The following is a 27819-nucleotide window of genomic DNA, read 5'->3' on the forward strand; positions in this document are numbered from 1 at the left end:
TAAATGAATAAAAAAATATAGAAAGCAAACATAGAATAAAACACTGTTATTTCCTAAAGAAACAAGCTCTTTATTCCCAGCTCTTTCAGTGTTAACGGCATACAATTTAAAATACTTCTCTGATGATTCACAGAGAAATGATTACCTAACTGAGCTGGGGACAGGAAAATGCACAAAGACACATGTTTGGTGTTAAATCAAACCATTGCAAAAACTGAAATACTGCATTCCCTCCTTGGTAAGGCTATTAGCTCTTTTACAAGTTATTTCCCCTAACATTTCACATTTCATCTCAAATATATATTTAATTTAAATCCGCTAATTAAATTAATTAAATGGTAAATCACATCAGGCTAGGATTAACAGCTGTGTTAGAGAAAGATTTTTACTGTAACTGTAAAACTACAGAGTGTTCCCTTATTCTTGGAAGAATCAGCCTCAGCTGAAATCATAAATTAAATTGATGCTATACACCTCAAATATTTCTGTTTTTAAATGACTTAAAGACAGTCCCTATGTGGTCAATTACTTCTACAGTTTGCATCTATTTTCCAACCTACCATCATGTTGTTAATTACAATGTCTTTTGTGGTTCTGAAAGGAATTTCTTTCACTTATTAATGGTGACATATATCAAATAGTTACCCTTAGAGCAGACTATAAGTGAGAATTGTGTTTCTTTGTAAGATTGTTAAAACTGGCTGTTATCAAAATGTGAATCGAAATGACAATAACTCACATTATCTCCAGTGACTCCTTTAGCAGTTTGAAAAGCAATTTGGAAGACTATGTGGAGGGTAATTACATAAAATATCTTCTTCAGTAATAAATATAAAACGTGTAGAAACAAAAACACTTTATGTACATCTCCATGATGATTATTTATTACCTGGTGCATGGAAAGAAACAAATATTCAAGTAAATTAATTCAGTAATTTATTTATTTTTTTCCTAATTCCACCATTTTAGAATTAATAGAAGAGCTTATTGAACAGACAGGTTATTTCCAGTTTTAGACATAACTCTTAAAAAGGACAGTTGAAACATCAGGCACACTTCATTTGAGATAAGGTAAAGCTCCTCTTTCAGATCAATGGAAATGAGAAGTAACTACATCAGACTCTGTTCCCTCAGTATCACCTTGTGAACCTCATACTATTTCCAGCTCCTGACACAACTTCAGTTATATTACTTCCCTATGCTTGTGCAATTTTGCAGTATCTGAACAAGACTTAGAACCATGTTTTTTTTATATACATTTCGTGTAAAGAAGCTGGATGGGGCATGGATCAGGCAGGGTGATGAGAAATTTGATGCAAGAGCTGGGAAAGCTCCTGAGCTTCCCCCATCTGCCCACAGCTGACAGAGGAAGTGCCCATCCTGTATCTAAGCTAAAAATTTCATGGAAATGGTCTCTGCTGAGCATGTTTTCCAGCCTCTCAGTGTGATCTCAGCCACTAAAGCCCTTTGGCCTGGATACTAAACCAAAGGAATTCGGACACGCACGACTTTCAAACATTTTTCCGATGTTAGACCTTCTCAATCTGCATACCATGATCTTTTATCTTAGAATTTTCTGGAGCATTGAGCAACTGCTACAACAGCTAAAAGGTTCGGAAAGATACACTTTATCAATGCCGACAGCTGGAACGAGTAGGGTCCAAACACCAGCATATGTCTCAGCAGTAGATTTCTGTAGCTCCTGCCCCCACACGCTGACAATGAGCCCCAAGTGCTTGTGGTGGTGGATGAGCCATAGGCTTATCCATAGGCTCTGGGGCTGCGCACTCTGCAGTGAGTTGCTGAGCTCCAATATCTTCTGCTCCAGCGCCTTTTGTTGTGCAGATTCTCTCCAAAAGCCCACCCACATCGTGTATTGAGAACCTGTCAATCGTGCCAAGGTCTTGCAATCACGAGGACGAAGAGTGTAACTTTTCATAACAGAGCTCAACAGATTACTGGTACAGGGAGAGCTGAGCCTTAATCCAAAAACCGAAATTGCAGGGCAGGTGAGAGCTGAATGCAATCTCTGAGCGATGTCAGTCCCCCTCCCGCCTCCGTTCTTTGCCAATCGCTTGCCAAACTTCATGCGGATCAGGGGGTTGCAAGTCTGGTTCCTTCCTCAGACTCACTATTCTGGGGGATGAAGGGCCATTGTCATCGCTGTCGTTTACAGCAGCTTCCACCACAGGAAGAGCGGTGGGCTCTATTGGGACCATAGAATTTGCATGTTCTTTTAGCGATTCAAAAACCAATCTCCAGGAACCCAAAAAGTCTTTAGCCACAGGGTCAGAGAGCATAGCTGCATCCCACAGCCTCACTCCTGCTTTATCCCATATTTCTGTCATAAATCCTAGTCCCATCTAATACTTCTACATTATGGGAGACTAAATTGCAGCTTTCCACTTTAGCGTGATGCTTCTTCAAAATCTCTCCATTATTTTGCAAACCGCCCCCTGCGTCTTTGTTAAACTTGCTCCCATTGTTCCCCGTTGCTCACGTCTGTCCTGCAAAGGTGACTCTGGCTGAGCAACGAAAACTCGGGCAGCTGCGTTTCTCTCAACGCTTCCCCATACAGGCTTCTATGTCGATCGCGTTTCTGTGGCTTCCCTGAGTCTCGCATTTCTCTCAAATACGCTCACGACAAGGCTTCTCTCAGCCCTGTGCTTCCCTCAGTGCTCTCTCTATAGGGCTTCTTTCAGCCCCGCAATTCTCTCAGCACTCTCTTCACAGGGTTTCCGTCAGCCCGCTCCAGTCTGATCTGCTTTTCATGTCTCTGTTCGTGCACCAGTTGTGGCAGGAAAGGCACAACCCCGTTGCTGGTGCAGAATGAAGACACTAGTTGTACATGCTTACAACCAGTTATACCTACTCAACAATCCCTCGGACACATGTAGGAGCCAGGAGCCTCGTGTGTGTTTGTCTGGCTGAGCTTGTTTACTCATTTGCAAGGTCTTTTGTTCATAATGTCTTTCTTTGTCCCACAGGCCTTGCTGTACATCCCCTCCCCCAGAGTTTTCTGCAATCCGTGAAGAAGTGATGAGGACTTGCTTTCCCTAAGACCTAATTTTAACTGAAATCATGATGATGCTACAATGTTATACGTAATTTACAGCATAGTGATGTGAAACATATTTCTTTAGAATCCTAAGACAGTGCTGTCATAATTCAAGACTTTACCTTGTGACTGCGCTACACATAAAGATCTCTACCTCAAGAAAACACAGAATTGTAGGGGTTGGAAGGGGACTCTGAAAATCGTGTAGTCCAACCTGATAAAGTAGGTTCCCTAGAGAGGGTTACACAGGAAAGGGATTTGAATATCTCCATAGAAGGAGACTCCACAACTCTTTGGGCAGCCTTTTCTAGTGCTCTGTCACTCTCAAAGTAAAGTAGTTCTTCCCTCTGTTTTTATGAAAATTTGCATTTTCTAGTTTGTGCCCATTAACCTTTGTCCTGTCACTGCACACCACTGAAGAGTTTGGCCCCATCCACTTGACTCCTTCACTTTAGATATTTATCAACAGTACTGAGATCCCTTCTCAGCCTTCTCCTCTCCAGGCTGAGCAGTCCCAGGTCCCTCAGCCTTTCTTTATAGGGGAGATGCTCCAGGTCAGCAGAAGAGCCCTGCTTTTTTTTTTTTTTTTTTTTTTTTTTTTAATAACTGGGAAGCCCAGCACTGGATCACAACTCTCTGAACTCTACTAGACAGCCAATTCTCAATCCATTTCAAAAAATCTTCAGGTTTGCTGACACTGGCTGATATGCAGCCAATCTAGGGAACTGCCTCAGCTCAGGGCTACTTTACATTGTCCTAATGTAAATCCCAAATGTGAGAGTAGGCTGCACAAAAGGGGCTGACTGCATCAAAGTTCCTTTCAGCTCTTTCTCTAAGAAATCCTTCCTCACAGCAATCTGAACCAGTATCAGAGACCTGCACCACATTAGAGAACCAGACCTGAGAGAAGACAGCTAAACCATTTGCAGGAATGGCAGAGGCATGCACCTGGTCCAGTGTCACATATCTTCGGAGGTGGGAAGGAGGTAGTATCTGTCAGCCACAACTTCCTGCATCAGCAGTGGGCTAAAATGCACAGTAGTGATGTTCCATCTGTTTTTCCTAAGGTCTTCCTCCTTGTCTTCTTAGAAAGATCATACTGACTGAAGTAAATCAGTGAAGTGCAGTTTCAAAACTAACTTGCTCTCTCCTAGTTATATAGCCATACATTTGTTGCCTACAAAAACTGCTCTAGCAAGAGGGCAAATGACAATTTTGCTAGCCATGGCATCAAGAAATATCTTTGCATGCTGATCAGTTTTGCTGGGTCTCAGCCACAAGCTTTCCTCCCTACTTCACCTTGTTCTATCTACTTACTGACACATCGTCAGCCACCGCTTTTCTGGTTTTTGTTAGCTTTGCTTCCAAATCTTGAAGAATAGCAGGTACAAAATTTGTCTGGGTCTTTGCAGCAGATATCACAGATCACTCAGGGAGTTGCAGAGCAGCAAGTTGCTGTCAATACATATAACTCACAGACAACTTGTTAAGCCATTAACATGCTGGTTGCATTAAGTGTCTATTTAGACGTGCTCATCTTAGCCATAGGTATGGTGTTTGCATGTTGTTATATCTCCGATCATGGCAGCTCAGGGAATTCCATAGAATCATAGAATCATAGAATCACAAGGTTGGAAATGACCTACAAGATCATCTAGTCCAACCGTCTCCTCATCACCATTGGTACCACAAGCACTAAAACACATCACGCAGCACGTCATCCAGATGCCTCTTGAATGCTGCCAGGGACAGCGACTCCACCACCTCCCTGGGCAGCCATTCCAGTGCCTGACCACTCTCTGAGAGAAAAAGTTCTTCCTTATGTCCATCAACACCAACAGGTGGAAGAAAACCTCTTTGTCCTATGCTGGTGTGTACCATCAAGTATACAGTGTACCATCAAGGCTGGACTAAAGAATGACATACCACTCTTCTATCATCACTCTAAGAGTGATTCTCTCACAGCAGGGACAGGAAAGTCATAGCAGAAGTCAGGCTTATTTTTCTGTTTAAGTTTTATAGGCTTGAATTTATAAGGCTCAAGGAGGAGAACCAGGAGTTTCCAAACTGCACCTAAAGTCTTATTGACTTTTGACCACCAGAAGTGGGATGAACTTTATACACCGTTGTACAGAATCTTCCACAGACTAGCACTAGATCAGTTACATTATCTCTTCCCTCATTTATGCATTTGTATTGTAACTGAACCACCAACCTTTATTTTTTCAGGCATTAAGTTAGAAAAGGAAGCAAATATACTTGATTAATGAGGTATTTGAATACGAGAACATGAAACCTAGAGAAACAAAAAAACTTAAAGAAATTTCCTTTTTTTAAATTTATTTATTCTTTATTTATTAATAGCACCCAAAGCTGCATTATATTAACACAAGCAATAAAGTTTTCATATTTTATTCCTACCAGTGCATTTCCAAATCCAGGTGAAATGCTGGAAACAAGTAATGCTGCCATATCAAGAACACAATGTGTAGATCAAAATGATACACCACTTAAAATGTATCCCCATGTAATTAAAAAAAAAAAAAAAAAAAAAAAAAAAAAAAAAAGGAAACAAAGTACACACAAAACAAACCTAGTTTGGGCATGAAACCTGTAATCTAAGCAACTGTGGCCTTTTCAATTTCCACAAGTACTGAAACAACAAAACAATGGCTGTGGGAACTATAAAGATAACATACTTTATCATACTTTTTGCATTACTTTATTGGAAATTCCATGTGCTGGATGTACAATTTATAGCTATAGTGTGTATTGGCTACAATTCTACAAATGTGTATTGCTTGTAATACAGAAAGAGTAGTGAAATGTATGGACCTGTCTGCACATTTAACAAAATGAACCAGCAATATGATAAAACTGCACCACATATGACTATTGTAAATGGTTAAGCTATAAAATCATTTGTTCAAAAAATCCAAATATTTCAAAGAAAAAAAAGTGTAGTAAAAAAACGTAGTAAAACATAAATTACATTTAAATGTCTGTACATGATCCATCCTGCAAACAGAAGACAAAACCAGCACTCTGTACAACTTTGCTTATTTTGGTCTTCTAAAGTTCAAGGAATTGTTTTCACTAAACCGGCAGGAACAAAAAACATGTTTTCACATGCAATCCAGCAGTAATTGCAGTAGATCAAGTGAGTTTATAACCCCCCACAAAACCCAACATTTTTACAATGTAGGAACATGTATGTGGAGCCTTTTCCTATACTTGACAACAAATACGCAATTAAAGTTGGACTGTTAAGTTAGTGCACACCTACAATATCCCCATTTTTGGTTAACAGTGTATTAAGGCTGCTTGCTGCTGAAAATACACAGCAGAGAAGGAACACTTCCATCCACAAATGCAATCAGATGATCTCATTTGGAAGCTTCTGCCACAGTCATTCATAGGGAATGATGAAAGAAAGACATCCTCTCTTCTCTCATGTTATTCCACAGGATGTTGTGGATGCTCTAAGTTTATGTGGGTTCAAAGTTACTTGTATAAACTCATGGAAGAAAATTCCATCAAAAGTTATTAAACAACAACAACAACAAAATTCCACCTCTGGCTTGGGAATTTCCTAAGCCACAAGTTGCTGGTGCTTGTGAAAACACTTTGGGGAAATGGTACGATTGTCCTTGTACTCTTCCCCAGGCAGAAACTACTCTCTTTGGAGACATGCTGTTGGGATAGGCACACCCACAGCCTCACTCAGCACAGCCTATTTTACATTGTTTCTCTACTTTTCTGGTTACATTAATACAACTATGGATCCATACTCTCAACTTGTTTCTTGTTTTTTGTTTTGTTTGTTTGTTTGTTTGTTTTGTTTTGTTTTTTGTTTCCAGATTTGAAAAGCAAACAACAATCTTGTGTTCATTATATCAAAAGATAAATACTATAAACTAAGCTGTCCATCACAACCAGGGCACTTCCTTATGCTGAGAGCAACTGTAGTTGGATTCCTTATTTGTGTTAATGATTTAAGCATAATTCACTAACACTACACTCACGTATCATGATGTGCAATGTTACTCTGCAATATGTTGCACAGCAACAGTACATTACTGAAAAGCAGTTTCCTTCAAGAACTGTAGTACTGTAAAAAAGATGAAAGCCAGCAATTCTGTACCACCAAGTTTGCAAAATGCTGACAGTGATAATGGTCAATAAATTCAGTATGTCATTATTGCTGCAATTAATATTGGTATATATATTTTTGGTTGTGCTTTTTTTCATCATATCAAAATCTCTGTTGTTAAGCTTAAGTATCTACTGTCGCCAATCACAGAAGTGATGCAAAATTCTTAGTAATAAGGCCAAATTTCTTAAGCTTCTGACTGAATTTCTGCTTCATCCATCTGAAGTGTGTCATTATCACCCAGCAATTCTGTTTCTGGCACAGATCCCTCCTCTTCCTCCTCCTCCTGGACAGGATTCTGGGCAATGTCTTCCGTTCCATTGTTTGTGTCATCTGTGCCCTCTGAGAGCAGAGCAGCTCTGTCAGCCACCGATGCATTGGAAGGAGCTGTTGTTACATAGCCTGTGCTGGTGGATCCACTCCCACTATGGTGGGAGCCTGGTTTGGGAATGATCTGGGGAGGCATTTGCTGAGGAGCCATTTGCATTGGAATTTGAACAGAATAAAAATTTGGCAAGTAAGCTCCATAAGCAGGCATTGGCTGGTAACCATTGACTGGAATATAGAGTTGAGGAGGTGGGACCATTGGTCTCATCTGCCCTTTCATTTGTATGAACTGAGGTTGAGGAAATGCTGGAGTTTTCTGCTTTGGTCCTATGTACCTAGCATTGCTGACATTACTAACAGGGCTTGTGCTAAGGGAACTTGTTTGTGTGGTATTGCTTGCTCCAGAAGTTTGTGCTGAGCTGTTATAATTGGAAAGGTTTCCCCATGTTCTTAGTCTGTTGTGTATATCTTTAAATCTTGGTCTTCTGTTGGGAAATTCATTCCAGCACTCCAACATCAAAGTGTATATCCATGTGGGGCAGTCATCAGGACACGGCAAAACCTGTCGGTTTCTGATCATTTCAATGACATCCTGGTTAGAATAACCACAGTAAGGCTGCAGGCCATAGCTGAAAACTTCCCACAACACAACTCCGTATGACCAAATATCTGAATCAATAGAAAACTTGCCATACATAATAGCCTCAGGGGACATCCAACGGATAGGAAGAAGAGAATTTCCCATCAGTTTGTAGTAATCAGCAGCATAAACTTCCCTGAAAAGGCCTAAATCAGATATTTTTACATTCAGTTTATCAAACACCAATATATTTCTTGTGGCCAAGTCCTTGTGAACAACATGGTGGCTTGAAAGGTATTCCATCCCTGCAGCTATCTGAGTCACAATATGGAAGAAGTCTGCTGGTTCCAGAGTGGATTTTACTGTCTTGTCATCATCTGTGCTGCCAACATCTGAATGAGGAGATCTCATCACCAAAAACTCATGGAGATCACTGTGGGAACAATAACTGAAAATCATGCTGATGGGTTGTTCCTTTGTCACTATTCCCAGCAAACAAACAATGTTTGGATGCTGTAATCGTGACCTCATCATTGCCTCATGTTTAAATTCTTCCCGAAGAGACAATTCTGCTTTGTCTTTCAGCGTCTTGATAGCAACAGCTTGTGTCTGTTCACCTGGTGCCGTACCAAAAAGGTGCCCTTTGTAGACTTTGCCAAATCTCTCCTCTCCTAGTTCCTCCATAAATCGCACAGTAGACAGGTTGATTTCTTTAAGTTTAGCCTGAAACAAAGCAAAGAAAACAATCAGCAAAAAATCACAGTGCTTTCTGAACAGCAGAATCTACCAGTGAAAAGCTCACAGTGGTTAAGTGTTCAAACTGGAAGATAAGCTGGATAAAAATTGGATAACTTTTGGATAACTTTTTTTTTGCATATCCACATCAGTGTATGGATTTTACAGTCAATCTTAAGTTATTCTAGTAAGTGTAAATTGAACTATGGTGTAAAATACAAGCATCATTACTTTCACAAAGGAGTTACCTGCAAGTTAAATGAATCATCAGTTCAGACTAAATCAGGGTAACAATGATATTATTAAGTATTATAGTTGCCCTGCAGTTCTGCCCAGAGGCGTCCATTAAAGATGTGTCAGAAAAGCTAAAAAGGTTGGCAGGCTATAGGATGAACTGAAACATTATTTCCAGTAGAGGGAGGTGTGAACCCTCTCTCAGTTTCCCAGTGTCCAATCTGTCCTTTCTCCACTACTGCATGACAGGAGCAGTCCCTGTCCATGGGTAGCAGTTTCCTGCTGAGAAACTTTGAATTAGCTCTGGTGAGGAGAATGAAGGAAAAGCTGCAGAAGGAAGAAGGGGGTGTCTTCTGATACAGGAAGGTAAAGGTGGCAAAGCCTTTAGAGAGAAATCCTCCTTCCCTCCAGCAGGGAAAGCAGGGGAGACTGATGGTGACCTGATGAATACATCCCAATGAGCTCAGCTGGAGCAGCCCCTGGACAAGTCAGACACAGACAGCACAGCTTCACACCGAGGGTAATGCAGCAGGAGAGGGTAAGACAGGCTGAAAATACTCTGTCAGGTAATCTGGGAACAAGCTCTGATTTTAGTGGCCGACAGACTGTAAACTGGACCATAAATTTTCCAGCACAGTACAGGCTCAGCCATGAAACTTCCTCACCAAACATAATCAATGACATTTGTTACAAGCAATAATATCCTGCAAATATTAAGAAGCTTTGTGAACAGGTGTTGCAAACTGTTCCAAAATGAGCACTGTTTATTAGAACTTGTGCCTTGTAAGTGCTATGATTAAAAATTCGGGATTAGATATGAACATGATTTTAACATTTAGCTGCCCCAGAAAGTTGTATGAAAATGAGATCTTCAGACAGCAGCTCAAAGCCGTTTTCTTTTCACCATCCTTGTGATAACAGCCTTAGAAATACATTGCATCTCAGCTCAGCTTACTACTTAGTTTGCTGATAATATGAGTGGACTGAGCCAACAGACTAGAGACAAAACAACATCGTGCATCCTGCTAGAAACAAGCAAATCAGTTACATTGTTATCAAGAGAAAAAAATGAACTGCAGGCTGAAGGCTGGATCAGAAATAACATTTTCAGTCACTAAGACAAGAGACAGAATGGGGACTGACAGGTAAGCGCAGATGTCATGAAATATTTTGTTCTGAAAGCTGCTGCCAGAGGCCAGGGTTTCTAGACATAGTTAAGTAAGTGGCAAAACCTGGTTTTCACTAAAGAAAATGACCAGCACATTATAAAAAGCAGATTTCTTGCAACATGGCTCAGTTCAAATACTGAAAATATGAGACAGGGCAAATCATAACATTAGAAACATGCATCCTAAGCAAATTCTGGGAAAAACACCTGTTTGTGTTGATTAATGAGTGGCATTTCCATGTCCTGGCTGGGAGATGCCATCAGTTGGCGACGCTGTGGTGTTGTGGCAGATGCTTTCTGCTTGTTTCTGCACATACAGACCAGAAAGAAAAGGCAGGCAATGACCAAAGGAATTGCTATGCTGGGAACCAAGATGTACAGGATTCCCATTTTGCTGTTGTCACGTGGACCTGTTGGCACAGAAATGTTCTTTGTTTACAATAAGTATTTTTATGCATTCAACAACACAAAAAAAGAACTACAATGACTGTTAATGCAACATTTTTAATGAAAAGTAGACATTTAAAAACTGAAAACAGAAGTCATGTTACCCATCCTTTCTCGATAGTTTTTCAATAAATATTTCTAATAATTAGTTCAGAATAGCAGAATGAAGCAGAATAAATTTGTGGTTTTACACAGTTTCTGATGGCTGCACCAGTATATTGGTTTATTTCAATTTGATTTTTAGGTGTCCAGTTCTGGAAACTGCAGAAAATAGAACAGTATCGTGTTCTGGGAATAAAAAGAAGTAGTCTCCATCACGGTTCATTATGCAGTAACCTCAACATGATAAACAAGGGCAAGTCTGGCCTTCTCACTTCATTCCAGACATTTGAACAGCATTTTATACACTTTCTACCTTCACTAGTACTGCTACTGCCCAGAATAAAGTAAATGTCAACTCTCACTGGCAAAGGTATTGTTTTTTCTGTACTTAAGAGAACAAAAGTGCGTCTTGTCACTTTTCAGCAATTAAACAGCTATCAATACATTTAATAAGACTACCCTGGAACCTTTCCAAAATAGTTTTTTTGTTTGTATGTTTGTTTTTGTTTTTGTTTTTGTATTTGTATTTGGAGACTGCAGGGCAGAATAGTTCAGAAAAATTCACTGGAACTGTCTTTGCCCTTGCTAAGACCCATCTGGAGTACTGCACTCAGGCCTGGGGCCCCAACACATAAAGAAAGATGTACAGCTGTTGGAGCAGGTCCAGAAGGGGGCCACAAGGCAATCAGAGTGCTGGGGCACCTCTCCTATGAGGAAAGGTTGAGGAGTTGGTCTTGTTTAGCCTGCAGAAGAATAGGGGAGTTTATAAGCAGAAAGAGGACTGACTTCCTGCATGGCCTGATAGTGACAGAGCACAAGGGGAAAGTTTTAAACTAAAAGAGGGTAGATTTAAATTAGATGTTCAGAAGAAATTATTTCCTCACATGGCAGTGAGACACCGGCACAGCTGCCCAGAGATGCTGTGGATGGCCCATCCCTGGAGGTGTTCCAGACCAGATTGGATGGGGCCCTGGGCAGCCTGATTTGGTGAGTGGCAGCCTTGCCCATAGCAGGGGGTTGGAACTGGGCTTTATGATCCCTTCCAACCCAAGTCATTCTATGACTCTGTGATACAGGCAATCTGTAACAAAAACAGTTTTATGGCTTCCATGGTTTATTTGTTTCCACAGTAGATACAATCTTCTTCCTAAAGAAGCACAGTATTAAATTGCTTTGCCACATCTAAACATTGTTACCACTGTAACAGATTTAGAATGAAGTCTGCACCAACAAAAGGAAGTAATCAGGACTGTATTGAGCTGTGAGAGGCTGCTTTTCATTTTTGCCATCAGTTGTGCAGTTAGTGTAGGACACTTCTGATAAAATCATCTGTTTTATGACATCTCTGCTTCTGCGCTTCACACAGCTTCATCGAAACAAGCAGTGTTATATCTCCCTCTACAGGATCTTAAAATCCTTGGTGACTGCAAGATGTCATACAGAGAAAAGCTAATACAATTGAGTAACATGAGCAAGGCAAACTTATATAGGTGATGTTCATCATCTAGCAAGAAAACATTAAATGTGTATCACACAAACCAACAATGAAATATTTGAGAGATTAACTTATTAAGTGGATAGCACATGTAAAATATGGACAATTCAAAATTACACAGGATTCAGGAAAGTAATAGTGGAAAAAAGAATGAGAATACATACTACAAGAAGGTATGTCACACAGTTCCATGCGTACGTTTTTATTCTTTGTAAAACACCAAGGCCCATCCATCTGACCCCCAGGATTCCGGCAATACGCATGTCCTCCACCTAGCTCTGGAAACTGTGTGCTTGTTAGGTCGTGATTGTGGGGACTCTGGGAGTCCCAGTGCTGACAGATGTGGCCAGATTTGGTGACGCTGACTGTTCCTCTATAATCTGCTCCAGAACCATTGTAGCACTGATGATCTGTTAAAAAGGGTTTGGCAAAAGGTTACAAATAACAAAATAATTAGTGTCAGAAAATCCATAACAGCTGCAATGTGTAGATTATGTATGTTTTTTTTTTTTAAAGTAATTTAAGTATTTTTAAGTATTTAAATATAGGTCCTTCAAGATTTAAATCAAAACTATGTTTTTTGTTTTTTTTTTTTTAAGTTTCAATTCCTTGGCCCTCTGTTGTTTCACAACCAGTTATGTTCGAATTCTGCCCTTCAGCCTATAAAGCTATGGCTACACACATCAGTATTTGGTACTTCTGTATGTGAATTGGTACCAAGTAGACATTAGATACAGAACAAGATGCATTGAACTGAATTAGAGATATGAGTTTAAATTCAGGAAAAGTCTTCTGATGCCAACAGCGCAAATTTTTTATTTACTACTTTTATTTTTCATAATTTCCTGATTTTCTTGCACTGATGACTTCCAGAAGAAATATGCTGCATTTTCTGTTGCCTTGCCAGTTTTTCTTTCCTTTCTTCCTTTAGAAAAAAAAAAGGACATAAGTTTTGTTCTATTTCTTATCTGCTGAAGTATCTTTATTCTCTCTCTTATGCTGCTATCCTCTTTTCCTACCTTCTGAGTACTCGTCCCTCATATTTGGCACCTGAACTGAAACATACCTTTTTCTGCGTGCTTGAAATACTGCCTTCATCATTTTTCTGAGTCTCCTTCCCCAGCCCTCAGGAATCCAACTCTTACAAAGCTTCTTTTTCCCATTATCTATAAATCAAGGGTATATACACTGCAGCTGTTCCACCAGAGGGAGCAGCACTGACTCCAAGACTCAGAGACATCAGTGCTTTCAAATCTTTACTGGATTTCTAATATTGTTTTTATTCCCATTTCTTTTGCTTGATTTGGTTTTCCCATCAATTTCTGAGTTAATACTCCTTCTCAGCTACATCAGGCAATTGCCTCCCAAGAATACAGCAAACATGGCTACTTCTATGCCATTACCCCTGCACATAAATCTCAGTTCAGATAATGGGTATTCAGAATAATGGTACTTAGCTCTTTATGCATCTTTAGTCTCAAGGAGCTTCCCTGTTTAACATTTTAGGAGGATTGTGATTAATTGCTAGGAAATGGAGTAGGCAGAAAAACTGTGATCACGTAACAGCTGGTAATCAAACAACCCTTCTACTCCTGGATGCAAATACAGATCAAATGAAGTGAGATTAACATTTTCCACCATCCTGCATGGCTGAAGAAAGACAGCTTCACTACAAGCTTGATTTAAAGAATTAGCACTCTTGTGGATTTCTTCTCATACACAATGAACAGTGAAAGTTTAATTTCTTAACAGACTTTTCCAATTAAGCTTCTACAGCCTACTTAAGTTTTATTGACATGTAAACAGAGCTCAAAAATAGTAGTATGGGAGGACTTATACAGAAAGTTAAGAACTAAGTTGGCAGTGAGGGACAGCTCGTGGGAAAGGAAAGCTGCAATGCACTGCTTTCCTTAGCATAGCTGATTAAAACCTGTTGTGTGAATATGGAGTTTCATAGCCAACCGTAGTTGATATAACCCCTTCCAGTGCAAAGCACCATCCTTTAAGCCTCGTCACCACCTTAACAGTACCTTAAAATAGTGCAAGATTGCGGTCAGTATCAACACTATACAAAATAGGTAGCATGCTGGCTTACATCGGCTGAGTCTCTCCACGGGGATCCCAATCCTTATGCAGTTGGCAGCTTCCAAGGTGTCAGGTCGTGGGAGATCCTCACACTTAGGCAACTGCAGCTGCATCAAGATGAGGGGGTTTGATCTAGCAATGTTGTACTCCTGTCTACACAGATCATTTTCTAGAACTTCACACTCATCCCGGCACAATTCCCGTGGTTTTGGGGTCCGGGAGCGCTCGTCGCACAAAGGAAACACAAAGTGGCAGAAGGATGGTATAGCAAACTGCGAGCACTGGTCAGACAAATGCGTAGAAGTGCCAATCATTGTAAATGCAGCTGGAAAGGAATAAAGGTACTGTTTAAGCATTAATTCACAATACTTATGAGAAACAACATAATTTTTACATTGTTTGCCTTTTACAACTTTCATCTCATGATGGTTTGAAAGCCTACTGAGCAACTGGGAAAAAAACAGGTCTTTTCTACTGCAAAGGACAAATGCAAAAAGCAAACTCTGACATCCGCACATTTCTTGCAGAATCTCAGCTCTTAGAAAGTGACTACTTTTGAGTAACTGTTGACATTTTATTAATCTTAACTTGAAAGGATAAATATCTAAAGCAAGAAACAACTGCCAGAACGCTAACCTATTTTCCCAAAGTTTCTAGTTAGATAAAATTTGAATGAGGATAACTTAGCTTCTTCCCTCTGTAGATGTTTTGATCAATAATCAAGCATTTTTTAAACCTTGACAGGCTTGGTATTTGGAGAGATGTTGCCCCTGGTAGATAAGGGAAGCCAAATACATAACAGTAATCAATTTCAGCATACTGATTATATATCACATTAAGATGTGTTTTATGTTGGTTAAGACCTTGACCTTCCCTTTCAGCCCTCACTGTCTACACAGTAATGTTTATCTGGGAGTTTTCTTGCATGTTTTAAATAACAGACAAGTGGATGTGGGGACAAATCAAACTCAATACAGGAACATTCATTCACACACTGGAAAATATAACTTGTGAGCAAGGTTTGCTAGACTGTACTGTACATCCACCAATGTATACTGTAAAGAGAAAAGAAAATTAGTCCAAATCATTCAGCAGTCTAGTCATAATCTGCATATCACTTCTTCCCCTCTTGTTCAGCTCTCTCCCTTCCTACCTCTTGCTGCCACCTGCTATGAGAGAGCCTCTTGTCTCTTTCTCGACATCACACATGCAGCAGCCTCAGATCCAGCCCTTTTGTACTGCCTACATCATTCCTTATTTTAATATAGAAGTGTAACCTTTCATCAGTCACCCAGGGAATACTGCATGCAAGCACAACATGAGGCTGTAAACAACAGCTATGAGGTGAGCTTGTCCATAAGACGGAAAAATTAAGCATAAGGAGTGAAGCACTCACAGTTGGCTATCTGAAAATTTTGTGAAGGTGCTACAGAATTTAGATTGGCATAAGCAAAGAATACCTAATTAACAATCTTGGCCACAATTTGCTTTTGTCAAAAGCAAACAGGGTTGTATAACGATCATGCAGCACAGAAGCAAGGTATGCAAATGTGAGCAGTCTCTTGATTACTGGGTGCCAAAGGGCAGGCAGCAGTACTGGGAACAAAGCCTCAGCAGCATTGAGCATCTCCCCTTCCAAGCCATCTATTCTGTTGTCACATTTCTTGTTCTTCAAAGAATGCCAGAAATGGCCCAGAAACACCACTAGTCACATTTCCTAAGCTCCTTTCTCAAAGCTTGATTGCTCTTACAAAGCTACTGTGCACCTTAGAATTTATGTTTGTATATGCAAGCCTCTTTCCAGATTGTCTCTTTCCAAACTGCAGACTTGAAGTACAGTATCTGAACAAAGTATGTGCAAAAGATGAAGATAGGAAATGAAAACCCAGAATAAAAATTCCCATTGATTAGGCTGTAACTTTTTAATGAGGTCTTAGCATCAGACAGTAGGTGTCACCATTACCCAGTCATAACCTTCCCAGAGTGGTGGATGGCACTGAGTATAAAGAGATTTCACCAAAGACTTAAAAAGCATAGGCAAAAATACAAGCAAATTCTAAGGGGAAGTTCTCAAAAATATCCTTGTATTTGGGCTAAGAACATTAACCTTGGAACACTTACTTTACATTCAAGAAGAGTTACGCAAAAAAAGAGTACTGTGAAATCCTCAGCATTTATTTTGCATAAAGCATTTGGTATGTCCTTCAGATGTATATAACTTCAAAAAGCAATATTATTCATACTGCCTAGTTAGACCCTATGTATGTGGTGGTACACAATTTTTTGCTCTTAAAGAAGGTTTGAACCAGGAATTCTTCTCAAGTTCTACACCACTTCAAGTCCCAGTCCTCAGCCACCATAATCCATCTAATAATCAGTGGTACAAGGGAAACAACAACCAGAACATGAGTGTCCATGCTGTACATTCCAGAAACAAATATCAATCATTATTTTCTGGAAGAAATAATGATTTAGTACCTTTTTTTATTTGTTTCAGTAGGACATCATAAAAATAGCACACAGAATTACAAATCTAATCATTTCAGATAAGAGAAAATTTTCCAATTGTTGAAAAACATTCAATCAAGGCAGAGATGACTCAGGTAAAAGTGGTATAATTACTATGAGTTAGTTAATGATAGAATGGTAAAATAGGCCAGAATTGAAATAGAGTACAACAGAAAAGAGAGGGGAATGATTCATAAAAGCAAACGGAGAGGTCAAAACTTGGGTTTCAGCAGACCCAGTATCTGATCACCATATCCCAGAAAGAATGGATCTGGATTTCTGGCTTGAAAATAAGCCTTTAAAGTCATATATTTAAAGTAATGCCTTTAAGGAGATAGAGCTGACAAGTAAAGTCAAGCTCATTTTCTTTGCAACTAGCTGTTTCTAAATTCAGATTCAATTAGATAGGCATATCAGGCCAGATCACAGAATCACAGAATGGCCTGGATTGGAAAGGACCACAACGATCATCTAGTTTCAACCCCCTGCTATGTGCAGGGTCACCAACCAGCAGACCAGGCTGCCCAGAGCCACATCCAGCCTGGCCTTGAATGCCTCCATGGATGGGGCATCCACAGCCTCCTTGGGCAACCTGTTCCAGTGTGTCACCACCCTCTGGGTGAAAAACTTCCTCCTAATTTCTAACCTAAATCTCCCTTGTCCTAGTTTAAAACCATTCTCCCCTGTCTTATCATTATCCACCCTCGTCAACACATGTACCCCCCTCCTGTTTATAAGCTCCCTTCAAGCACTGGAAGGCCACAATGAGGCCTCCTCGAAGCCTTCTCCTCTCCAAGCTAAACAAGCCCCGTTCCCTCAACCTTTCCTCATGGGAGAGATGCTCCAGCCCTCTGATCATCTCAGTGACCCTCCTCTGGTCTTGTTCCAAGAGCTCTGCATCTCTCTGGTGCTGGGAGCTCCAGGCCTGGACGCAGTGCTGCAGATGGGGCCTCACAAGAGCCGAGTAGAGGGGGACAATCACCTCCCTCTCCCTTATGGCCACCCCACTTTTAATGCAGCCCAGCACACAGTTGGCCTTCTGGGCTGCAAGCGCACACTGCTGGCTCATGCCCAGCTTCTCATCTACCAGGACCCCAAGTCTGCAGGACTGCTCTCAAGGAGATCTTCCCCCAGTTTGTATAAATACCTGGGACTGCCCCAACCCAAGTGCAGCATCCTGCACTCTGCCTTACTGAACCTCATTATGTTCACATGGGCCCCCTTCTCCACTTCTCCAGCCTGTCCAGGTCTCATGGTCCTGGCAGACATGGGAAGCCTGACCACTCATGAAGACTGAGGCAAAGTACTCATTCAGTACCTCTGCTTTCTCTATGTCAGAGGAAGCCAGCTCCCCATTACCTTTCATCAGAGGGGGAACACTCTCCTTGGCCTGTCTCCTCCTGCCTATGTACCTGTAGAACCCCTTCTTGTTATCTTTCACATCCCTCGCCAAGTTCAGCTCCATCTGTGCCTTGGCTTTCCTAATCCTATCTCTACGCACACAAACAACAGTCCTGTATTCCTCCCAGGCTGCACAACCCTGCTTTCACTTCCTGTACATTTCCCTCTTTTCTCTCCATTTAAGCTGCAGATCCTTGCACAGCCACGACAATTGCCTGCCTCCCCTGCTCAACTTCATTTGCTGGGGGACAGAGAGCCATTGCACAAATATGCTCCTGCTGGACTGTGTTAAGTCTCCATATATAAGCATTTTGCTCTATTCCATGAACGCATTCCCTTGCTCTGTTTGTGTCTATCAGAATCACAGCTGATTAGAATCACAGTGATCAGTCTGATGGGAGAAGATTCAATGAAGAAAACTCACGCTGATATACAGCCCAGTGGAAGTAATTATTGTTTTGGAAACAAATTTCTGAGTATGTAATGAAACGATCAGAGAAAGAAGTCAGCACAGGCAGAGCACAAGAAGGTCAGCTCTTGCTTTATATAAAGCAGTGTGAAATACAGACTCTCCTGAGATTATGCAGAGGAGAGGAAATCCGAAGGAAAAGCCACCATATAGAAAATAATTTTTTCTTATATCAGAAGGCATTTTATTTTTAAAAAAATCTTATATTGGTATCTGCCAAGCAAAAAGTTCCAGTGTAAACTATAATTTGTTAAAAAATCAATGTCCTATTATTTTACTTGAGGATGTGGAAAGAGCTTTTACAGCTTTTATACAATAGTAGATACCTTTCCTGCTCCAAGTTCTACTAACTGCAGAAGTGGGAAAATTGGTCATCTACTTCAAGCCTTAATATCTTAGTCACTGACTTACAAAACTGAAAAGGATGACAAAAGTACGTGTATTGATATTGGATTAGTTTTCAGTCCAGCTACAGAGATGTATAAGCTTACCAGTAATTCGATTTTCAATTTCCCCTTGCATCTGTAGGGAGTCCACATAAATGGTCCTGTTTCCAATGATTCGTGCACATGCAATTCCCCTGTATGGTTGACAGAAACCATCTTCATGGTAATCTTCTCTGCAGAAGACAAGTTAGGAACATATAAGCAGATGTCTAGGAATGCATAACACAATAATTTTTATATATTCTTATGAAAGGAGAGAACCCCAGAAGATTATAAATTTGAAACTGTTCAATTTCCCAAAGGAAACTTTCTTCTCCAGTGCTGTCTGCGCTATCTCAGAAGTATTAACGAGGCACCTTGTAAAAAGAAAAAAGTGAAACAAAAACTGAGATTAATTTAAACTTCATATACTAATAGTAATGGAATTTGACAGATGAATCTACTAAAAAGCTGCTAGACTGAGACAGCAAAACAGATGTTTTTACGTGTCCCCATTCACTTTTGCCATCTAACTGCATCCAGTACAACCAGGCAAAAAGTTGGTTCTCTTCTCCTACCCCACTCTCTCCTTTTTTTCTTTCCTGCTGTAGTGAAGGGCAGAAGAGACCTTGCCAAACTTTAATTAAAATAAGGAAAAATCCAAACTCTGAGTTAGGTGAACTATGAAGAATGAAAAGTAATCAAGGTTTCCTCCTCTCTCTGGACAGAATCAATTGCCAAATTCCTCTTCCTACATATAATTTAATTTGATTGAGTTAGTTTGTAAGCCAAATTCAACTCCTTACATCACCTTAAATACTCTGGCATAAAAGAACTAGCTCTAAGCCTTGGTGTTCAACACAGCATCCTCAAAGCCCAAGTAAATTATACAGAGCCGATGTGTAGATCATAACTATTTGAGTACTGCAAAAGCACCCTTGTGAAGGAACTCTCAGAGTGAATCTTCACAACACCATGCATTTCCTCTGGTATGGCACAGCCAATGTGCTAGGATTCACTACCTTGAGTATTTCCTATGACTCACCACACAATGTGATGAAAAAAGCATAAAACATTGTCTAGAAAATGATCAATTCTAGGACACCCCTCATCTTTCCTAAGAGTCAGTTCAAACACCTGAGGTACTCCTCTAATACCAGCAATATTTGAAGTATCACATCAATACTCTTCTGCACTTTGTATGCTATTTAAAATATCTTCAGATATTATGTGTTTTGGCTACACATATTTCCATTTCTCTTAGAAATATCTTCATCTTCCCTGCTCATCATGTCACATGAGCAGAACCAGGAAATCAGTGAAAATGCGTAAAACCCTCAGCTGGGCCCTATCTTCACTACAACCTGCTGTCTGACAACAGGTAATCACGGTAAGCATCATTGTCCAACACCTACCCAATGCCGAGTGCAGCTATCATTTCCAGTATCTTACTCTGTTTTAGAATCTTCCTTTGCTTTTTTTTTTTTCTCTCTCCACTATGGTTCCCTGGTAAAGCTCTTCAGGTAAATGACACCTCTATTTCTGAAGTTATAAAGTCCCTGGATGTGGAAGGGTGGGCAGGGCTGTCCACATAGGATAGGCAAAAGCTGGGATCATTAGTGAACACCCGAGCAGCTATTCCCCCTTTTCTCCTGGAAAGACGATGACCTTATCCATCATACATGCTGATTTACTATAAGAAGTGCCTCATGTAGTTTTTTGTCCCTTATTTCCCACCACAGTATGATTGTTACTTATTAAAAACCATTCTGTCTGAAAAAGTTTAAACAAATTCTGCTTGCAGAAAGAGGCAATTTGTATATTACAGTGGATGAAGAAAAGGAGGTATCTTTCAGGATCAATTAATTGCCACAGTGTAATTCTTTCACACTCATAAAAAAAACTCTCTAATTCTGCAACAACTGCAACATGCCTGAGGGGACAAAAATCTCAAAGTGATTTCTCTGTGCCTGCTTCATGATCCTTAGCCATCTCAATAGGAAATAAGCAATTCCCATAATGAGCTGAATGAATATTTAACCTATTTAACCTCTTTCTCGAGAATAAATTCAAACTGTTACCCTGCATAACAAAGTCAGCAATGTATCTAAATGAAACTGTACCTCACACATTAGCTCTCAGGGAAGGCTTCTCTTACCGGCACAAAATAAAATAAAATAAAATAAAATAAAATAAAATAAAATAAAATAAAATAAAATAAAAAAAAATAAAATAAAAAAAAATCTGTAAAAGCTAGCATGGGTTTGGTGACAAAGGCAGTATGATCTCTTACTTAGCTCAGTTTATTTATTTCTGTCAAGAGCTTCTAAATGCAGCTTAGATACTATATATAAACACATATGCTCCCTTCTCTCATGATACAGTTAACTGCTGATTAAACTGAACTGGATATGACCATTACTATGGATGCAAGCAAAAGTAAACAGTAATCTGATGTCAGATACTCTGTCTGTAGCAGAGTTCTTGCTCTATGTGTGTCTTAGCCAAGTCAGAGTTGCCAGTGAGTAGTACATGGTCAGTACTAATAATAAAGTGAAGAAGAGTTACACCAGTCTTCTGAGCAAAATAGCTGATTTTGAGAAAGCTGTAGTAATGACAGAAAACAGTCTCCTTGCAGATTGCTCTTTCCCTCTGCAACTCAGCACATGGCAAAATGTTTTTGCAGCAAAAAGCAAGGTATAGGAAATTTGATAAAATAGTGCAGGAGAAGCAGCATGCTCAGTTCAAACAGGCGGCTTTGGAACCATATGTCTTTTGATTTGTGCTCTAAATAATATGCCAGCGATTCAGCTGCTGATTAGAGAAGGAGTTTAAAGCTGCTGAAAATAGGCAGAAATACTGACTTTTCAATTTCCTGATCCTTGAGCTTTGAAGTCTGCTCTGATCAAGAACCCTGGTTCTTCCTTCTAAAACCCCACCTTCAATTAGGATGAGTGCCATCCACTAGTTTTTCAGGCTCAGAAAGTTATCTTATGCCAGAACAATAAAGTTAAAAAATAGGTTTTCTAATATAAAACCAAAGCAGGAAATAAAGAAAAGGAAAAAAAAAAAAAGTAGTATCAGTGTTTTTATGTACAATACAAGGTCTATCTAAGGTTAATCTAGTTTAACATGTCTGGAAACATGAAAAACAACTAAGCACAGGTAAAATATCTACATGTTCCTTATCTCACACACACACTCCACCACACAATTGAAAACAGTGTGCTTAGGAGGAGAAGCAGAAGAAATCTGTATAAAATGGAAAACTGAACAGACAAGCAGTGAAAAAGAATGATGAAGGCTCAGTGCTGCAGTGCCTGTCTAATCTCCTCACAGTGACAGAAACTGTGACTTTCATGTACATGTGGGTCTGTAGGAGAGGTATGGAAAGACCTGTGAATTGGAATAGAATACAGAATGCGGTTGAGAATCTCTCAATATAGAGATTTCCTATGAATGATTTGAATCCAGGCCTGTTGCTTTTAAGTTGTCAGGAGATGAGACAAATGTTTTGGTGCGGGACTAGTTCTCTGCTCAGATGCCCCTCAGGACCTGAGGTCGGGACGTAACAAGCAGCAGCTTTGCCTCATATAGTTAGAAAGAAATGTTATTCAGGACTAATGGCTTTCTTTACCTATAAACTTTATCATGTAACAACTGTTACAAAATAGAAGGTGAAGATGTCCTCCAGAAGCACACAGAGACAAGTCCAGGGGGGCTACATGTATTGCAAAAATTACAGAGCATTGCTAACCCCATGCAGTAAGCATTACTTTAATTTCAGGTGACACAGAAAGAACACTCAACAAAAGACTATGAAAGAAAACACCTAGGAAACAAAGAGGCTTTTCTGAACGGAAAGTCTCATAAGCTGAAAGAATACATCTGGGTATAATACACAACATGACATCTATGTAACACAATCTATTGTATGCAATTGCCACAGTCAAGTAGGCCAGAGGGCAAATGAAACAAAAGAAGTCCCACTAAATAAAAGGCAATTGTGGAAATTCTGTTCAATACTAAGATCATCTTGTGAAGCATGTAAGCTCAAAGAGGGTTTTCAGCATTTATTTCATGCTCCTGCAAACACAGTCAGAGCTGACCTACTACCTTTACATGCAAATGGAGGAAGTACTTGAATGCATACATCAGCATGATAGAGATTCAGATTAAAATGCAAGCAAGCCCAGAGAATTCCTTGAAAGAACGATGGTTAACACTGAAAATTAAGTAACTAGAAATCAGTTCTGGCACAGGAGCAAGCTGGAGAAGGGGGAACTAAACAACTTGCAGTAAATAAAATAGTAAAGTAATTATAATAGTTGGCATTGCAATTATTTTAGCACTGAGAGTTATATGCAAGTAGTCTCCTAAAACTCATTTTTTAAGATGCCACAGAAAAGAGAAAAACAAATCTTCTGTATGCAAAATTGAAACATTGTTTGTTCAAAGAATATTTGCATATAGTCAAAAATATCAATTCATCAATTTTTTTGATTGCCAATCAAAATTCTGAACTCCACTTTGCAGTTTTGAACCAAGTAAGAAGACAAAGTTCTTGAAGATTCAAGTTAGTCAGATTCAATACATGTAAGAAAAAAAGTCAATCTACACTTTTAATAAAGCTAACAAGTTATTTAGAATTTTGAGAGTAATTTGTTTCAGTACAATGAAGTAATAAACTTATAAATTATTTAGAGGGATCTTCATTCAAACAAATTATAGGGTTTTGTTTAGTTAAAGAGGTAAGCCACATTAGTGTGTGGGAAGTGTGTTAAAAAGCACTGCAACAAAACATCAGGGATTTCTGTTTTTAATACATGTATACATCCATGGTTTGTTTACACTGCACCTCTAACTGTTAAAATCTGGTACTATAATCTTTGTTATTTGTTCCTTCTACTCTCAATATAGAACATTTCAAGGGAGGGATCACTTTTCAATGGCTAAAATGAGTTCACATGTCACAGCATTCACTGTCTCCTACTAATACAGGCTTATACTACAGAGAAGAGAAACATGCTATCTTCATCATATGTAATCTCATTTCTATAAAACTTTCTTCCAGTCAAAAATATAGTAAGTCCATATTACTATCATTGTAGAAAAATACCTAATACTTCCAGGTCAGGTTTGTATCTTGAAATTTCTGATAAAAGTATCAAAGAAAAGCAAAGCAAATTTTTAATGCAGTTTCTTCTTCAGTCAGGAAGAATACTGCTTTTTAAATAGGATATAAAATTGCTCTTTTTCATAGACTTCATAATGTACTAAGGAGATCAATGAAAGTTGATATTACCGACTTGTGAAGCAATACGACTAGTGTATAAACATTTGATGAAGAATGGGATTTTTTTAAAAGCCATATTGGCTTTTGGTTCATCCATTGAGAAGGGTTGGGTTAATGCCAGCTGTTCCTGATGTTACTCATAATTTCTTCCTGTAAGTAACACATACGATGAATTGAAGGCTCCATTAAACTTTCCAAAACATGGGTGTATAGGAAAAATCTAAAACAAAACAAATCAAAACAAACAACAAAAAACAAAAAACAAAAAAACAAAAAAACAAAAAAAACAGCGTTGATACCACACATGCAGGGCTGAGTCCCAGTCGAAAAAGCCAAAGATGACAAGGAAAAGGATATGATAGGGAAAACGCTGCTGCTGCAGCAGGGCCCTATCTAGCTGGAGGCTCCTTCGGCCAGCACTGCAGGGAATGGCATGTGCTTCTTGCCCTACCTGCTCCCATGCTCAGAACAAACAGCTTCATTCTTTGGCCAAAGGTCTATCTGCAGATGATCCACCTTTCTGGCACAAAAAATCATTTGCTTGCACATCTTCACAGGCATCTAAAGATTTGCAGTCTTGGGATCACAGAAAACAGCAATCTTAGTTAAAATGTCAAAGAGACATCACTGAGGTAAAAAATGGATACAAAAAATTTCTTCTGTTCACTGAAGGACTGTAATAAATAGTATCAGTAAAGGAGCTCAGTGTTAAAAAGTCAAATCTAACAGGTGGGGAAATTTGTATATACGGTCATAGCTGAGTTGAAGTCAATGGACCTATGACAATTTACACTCACCAGGGATATGGCCCGTGAATTTCGCTACCAGATGCTCACCGAGTTTAACAACATTCCCCTACATCAGCATTACAAGTTAGATAAATACTAATGAGTAGCATTTATTTTTGTGCTCTTATCTGAGAAAAAAATGTAACAAGAGATAAAACCTAAAAAAAAAAAAAAAAGGTAATTAACGTCACATTTACAGAGCAATTGTGCTGAGTGTGATTTGAATATCTGCTAGTTGTTAAAAAGTATGTTGTGAATTGAAATTTTAGATTCAATGTCCAAGTAGAAAATTACAATTACTTATTCCACTGATTCTATTAAATGATGAATTTGTTAATCATAGTACTCAAGGTACCATTTCAAATCAGATAATAGATAAAGCATTTCACTGAAATTTCATTAATGAAAGCACAGCTGCAAACAAATTTAGTCTATGCAACAAAGTAGAGAAAAATAAGATGTCAGACAGCAACTTCTCAATAACCTTATTTTTAGCCTACCACAAATATTCCCACAAACGATAACAAAAGTTACGTTTTAAAATGCAAAGCTCAGATTTTAAAGTCTGCTTCTAAAATTCATCTTATATGTACATTCATGAGTCATAAAAGGAGGATAGCTTTAAAGCAAGGAATTTAAAAGGCATTTAAATATACAAAAGAAGAGGAGGGCATCAATAATGTTTGAGCTGGTCTCCATTGAATCACAAACCAAACTGCTGTACTCAAAAAGCACTGCTTTCCATGGGTGTCAACATTTCCAAATGAGCCATGCCCTTGCAGCAAGCTACTGAGTTTAAAGATTTAAGTGGATTAAAATCCATGAAAATTGGTATTGACGACCCTTCTTTCACTGAATCATTTTCCATCACACCTCTAGCACAAAATACACTGCACTCACTAGAAAAATGAAGGAAAGAATTAAATATATAAAACAGTGGCAAGGAGTGCATGGCATCCTACTGGTGTTTAAGGGTATCCTGCACACTCAGATATTTATTACTCTTGTATATACTTACAAGAGGTTTCATTGCACCAAAACATAGTACTTCTCAACTACATAGAGAAGTAGAGACACAGGGGGGCTGTTCCTACGAAGGCTGTAGGAACATACAAGTGACTCTACAGAAATACAAGTTACTGTATTGTTCTATCCATGACCCAGCACAGTCACTCAGTGAGTAACAATAACTCCAGCTTTTGGCATATCTGCTTAATCATTTAAGCCATTTGCCAGGAGACAGAAGATAAATAATTTTGACATTTGTAATGCAGACTGTCCATCATGAAGATGAAAGAAGCAAAGCTAAACCAGAACACCTGCTTTATAAATTTCCACAAGGAGCAGAAGATTGTTCCTGGATGCATTACCAGCCATCATCCTCTGATAACCACAAATTCTTTTTCAATTTCTTTCAATTTACTGACACAATATTTTTCTAAGTTCTCCCACTGCTTTCCTAGGTCTCAACGTGTTGGGACAAAGCCTTGAAATCACGAGTCAGCTGGAAATCCAAGGAAGGATGCCAGTCTTTGTTGAGTATTGGGTATTTTCAGCAAAAACATCTCTGTTATCATTAGAATTACAGAAGAATTTTAAAATGAAAAAGCTTCAGGAAGCCATACTCATGGGAATGTGGACCTGGTCTTGCAGCATTCCAGATTTTTGCTTACCAAAGAAATCATAGAGCCTCCCTCCACACTTTTTTCTTTAAAAACAAGCTATCTTTCCTGGTATGTTACGACTGTGTAATAAATGGTATCCCTCTAACATCCCTGGGGAAAATCTGTGGGACCAATGAGCCTTTCACAGTTCCTCTAACAAGCAGCTCCCTGTTTCTCCCACTGCCAGAAAACAGAATTCTCCCTCACTTTTTATCTTTCCTTCTCATTCCATGCTACCTCTGAGCAAGTATACACAGCTCAGCCCTACGAAGATCTTGGAAATATTATATTACTGCTCATTTCATTAAAATCCATTGGCAAGATTTTATATGCATGTCTGCCTATGACAGGTAGGAGGTGGAAAGTCTTGAGAAAAAAAGAAGACTGAGAAAGCATAGTCAAAAACAACAGCCATTTAAACCCAAAGAGAAGAGAAGGAGGCTACAACAAGAACAACAGAATTATTTTAAAAATAAATATGAAACACCATGGAAATGTCTCAAGCTTTTTTATTAGCATTATCTTTAATGATGGGAAATACAGCAGTTTTCTGTAAAGTGTTTCTTAGCTTTTTTAAATATGGCAAAAAAAAAAAAAATTTCAAACATTTTTGTGAAAAATAGTTTTTAGTCATTTCAATTGAAAATTGTTTCGGAATTAAAAATGTTTTACCTGGACAAGTTCAAAAATGAAAGGAACCATATGGATATAATTTTTTTTTCCTTTTTGTTTTTTAAGATAACAAAGGTGGTTTTGCTATTTCAGAGAAGACAGAGATAACGTGTCAATTGGAGAAATCATCACAGCATAGGGAAGAAATTCAAGGTTGCATAATTACAAGTATATGTAAGTGTGAACCTTCAGAGTTCTTCACAGATAATTTT

The 27819-nt window shown here is 39.1% G+C and overlaps 1 protein-coding gene across 1 annotated transcript in view; it reads right to left on the reverse strand.

The window, feature by feature from the left end:
- Positions 1–7398: 7398 nt before the first annotated feature.
- ROR2 (receptor tyrosine kinase like orphan receptor 2) overlaps positions 7399–27819 on the reverse strand; it is a gene marked incomplete at both ends in the record, with an annotated part of 152279 nt that continues 131858 nt past the window's right edge. The window contains 5 exons of the mRNA XM_079548426.1: positions 7399–8841; positions 10463–10665; positions 12464–12709; positions 14395–14709; positions 19254–19381. Of these exons, the coding sequence (XP_079404552.1) occupies positions 7399–8841; positions 10463–10665; positions 12464–12709; positions 14395–14709; positions 19254–19381 (2335 nt within the window). The remainder of the gene's footprint in view (positions 8842–10462; positions 10666–12463; positions 12710–14394; positions 14710–19253; positions 19382–27819) is intronic.

This window comes from Tetrao urogallus (assembly GCF_951394365.1).
Source record: "Tetrao urogallus genome assembly, chromosome: Z".
Classification (NCBI taxonomy): domain Eukaryota; kingdom Metazoa; phylum Chordata; class Aves; order Galliformes; family Phasianidae; genus Tetrao; species Tetrao urogallus.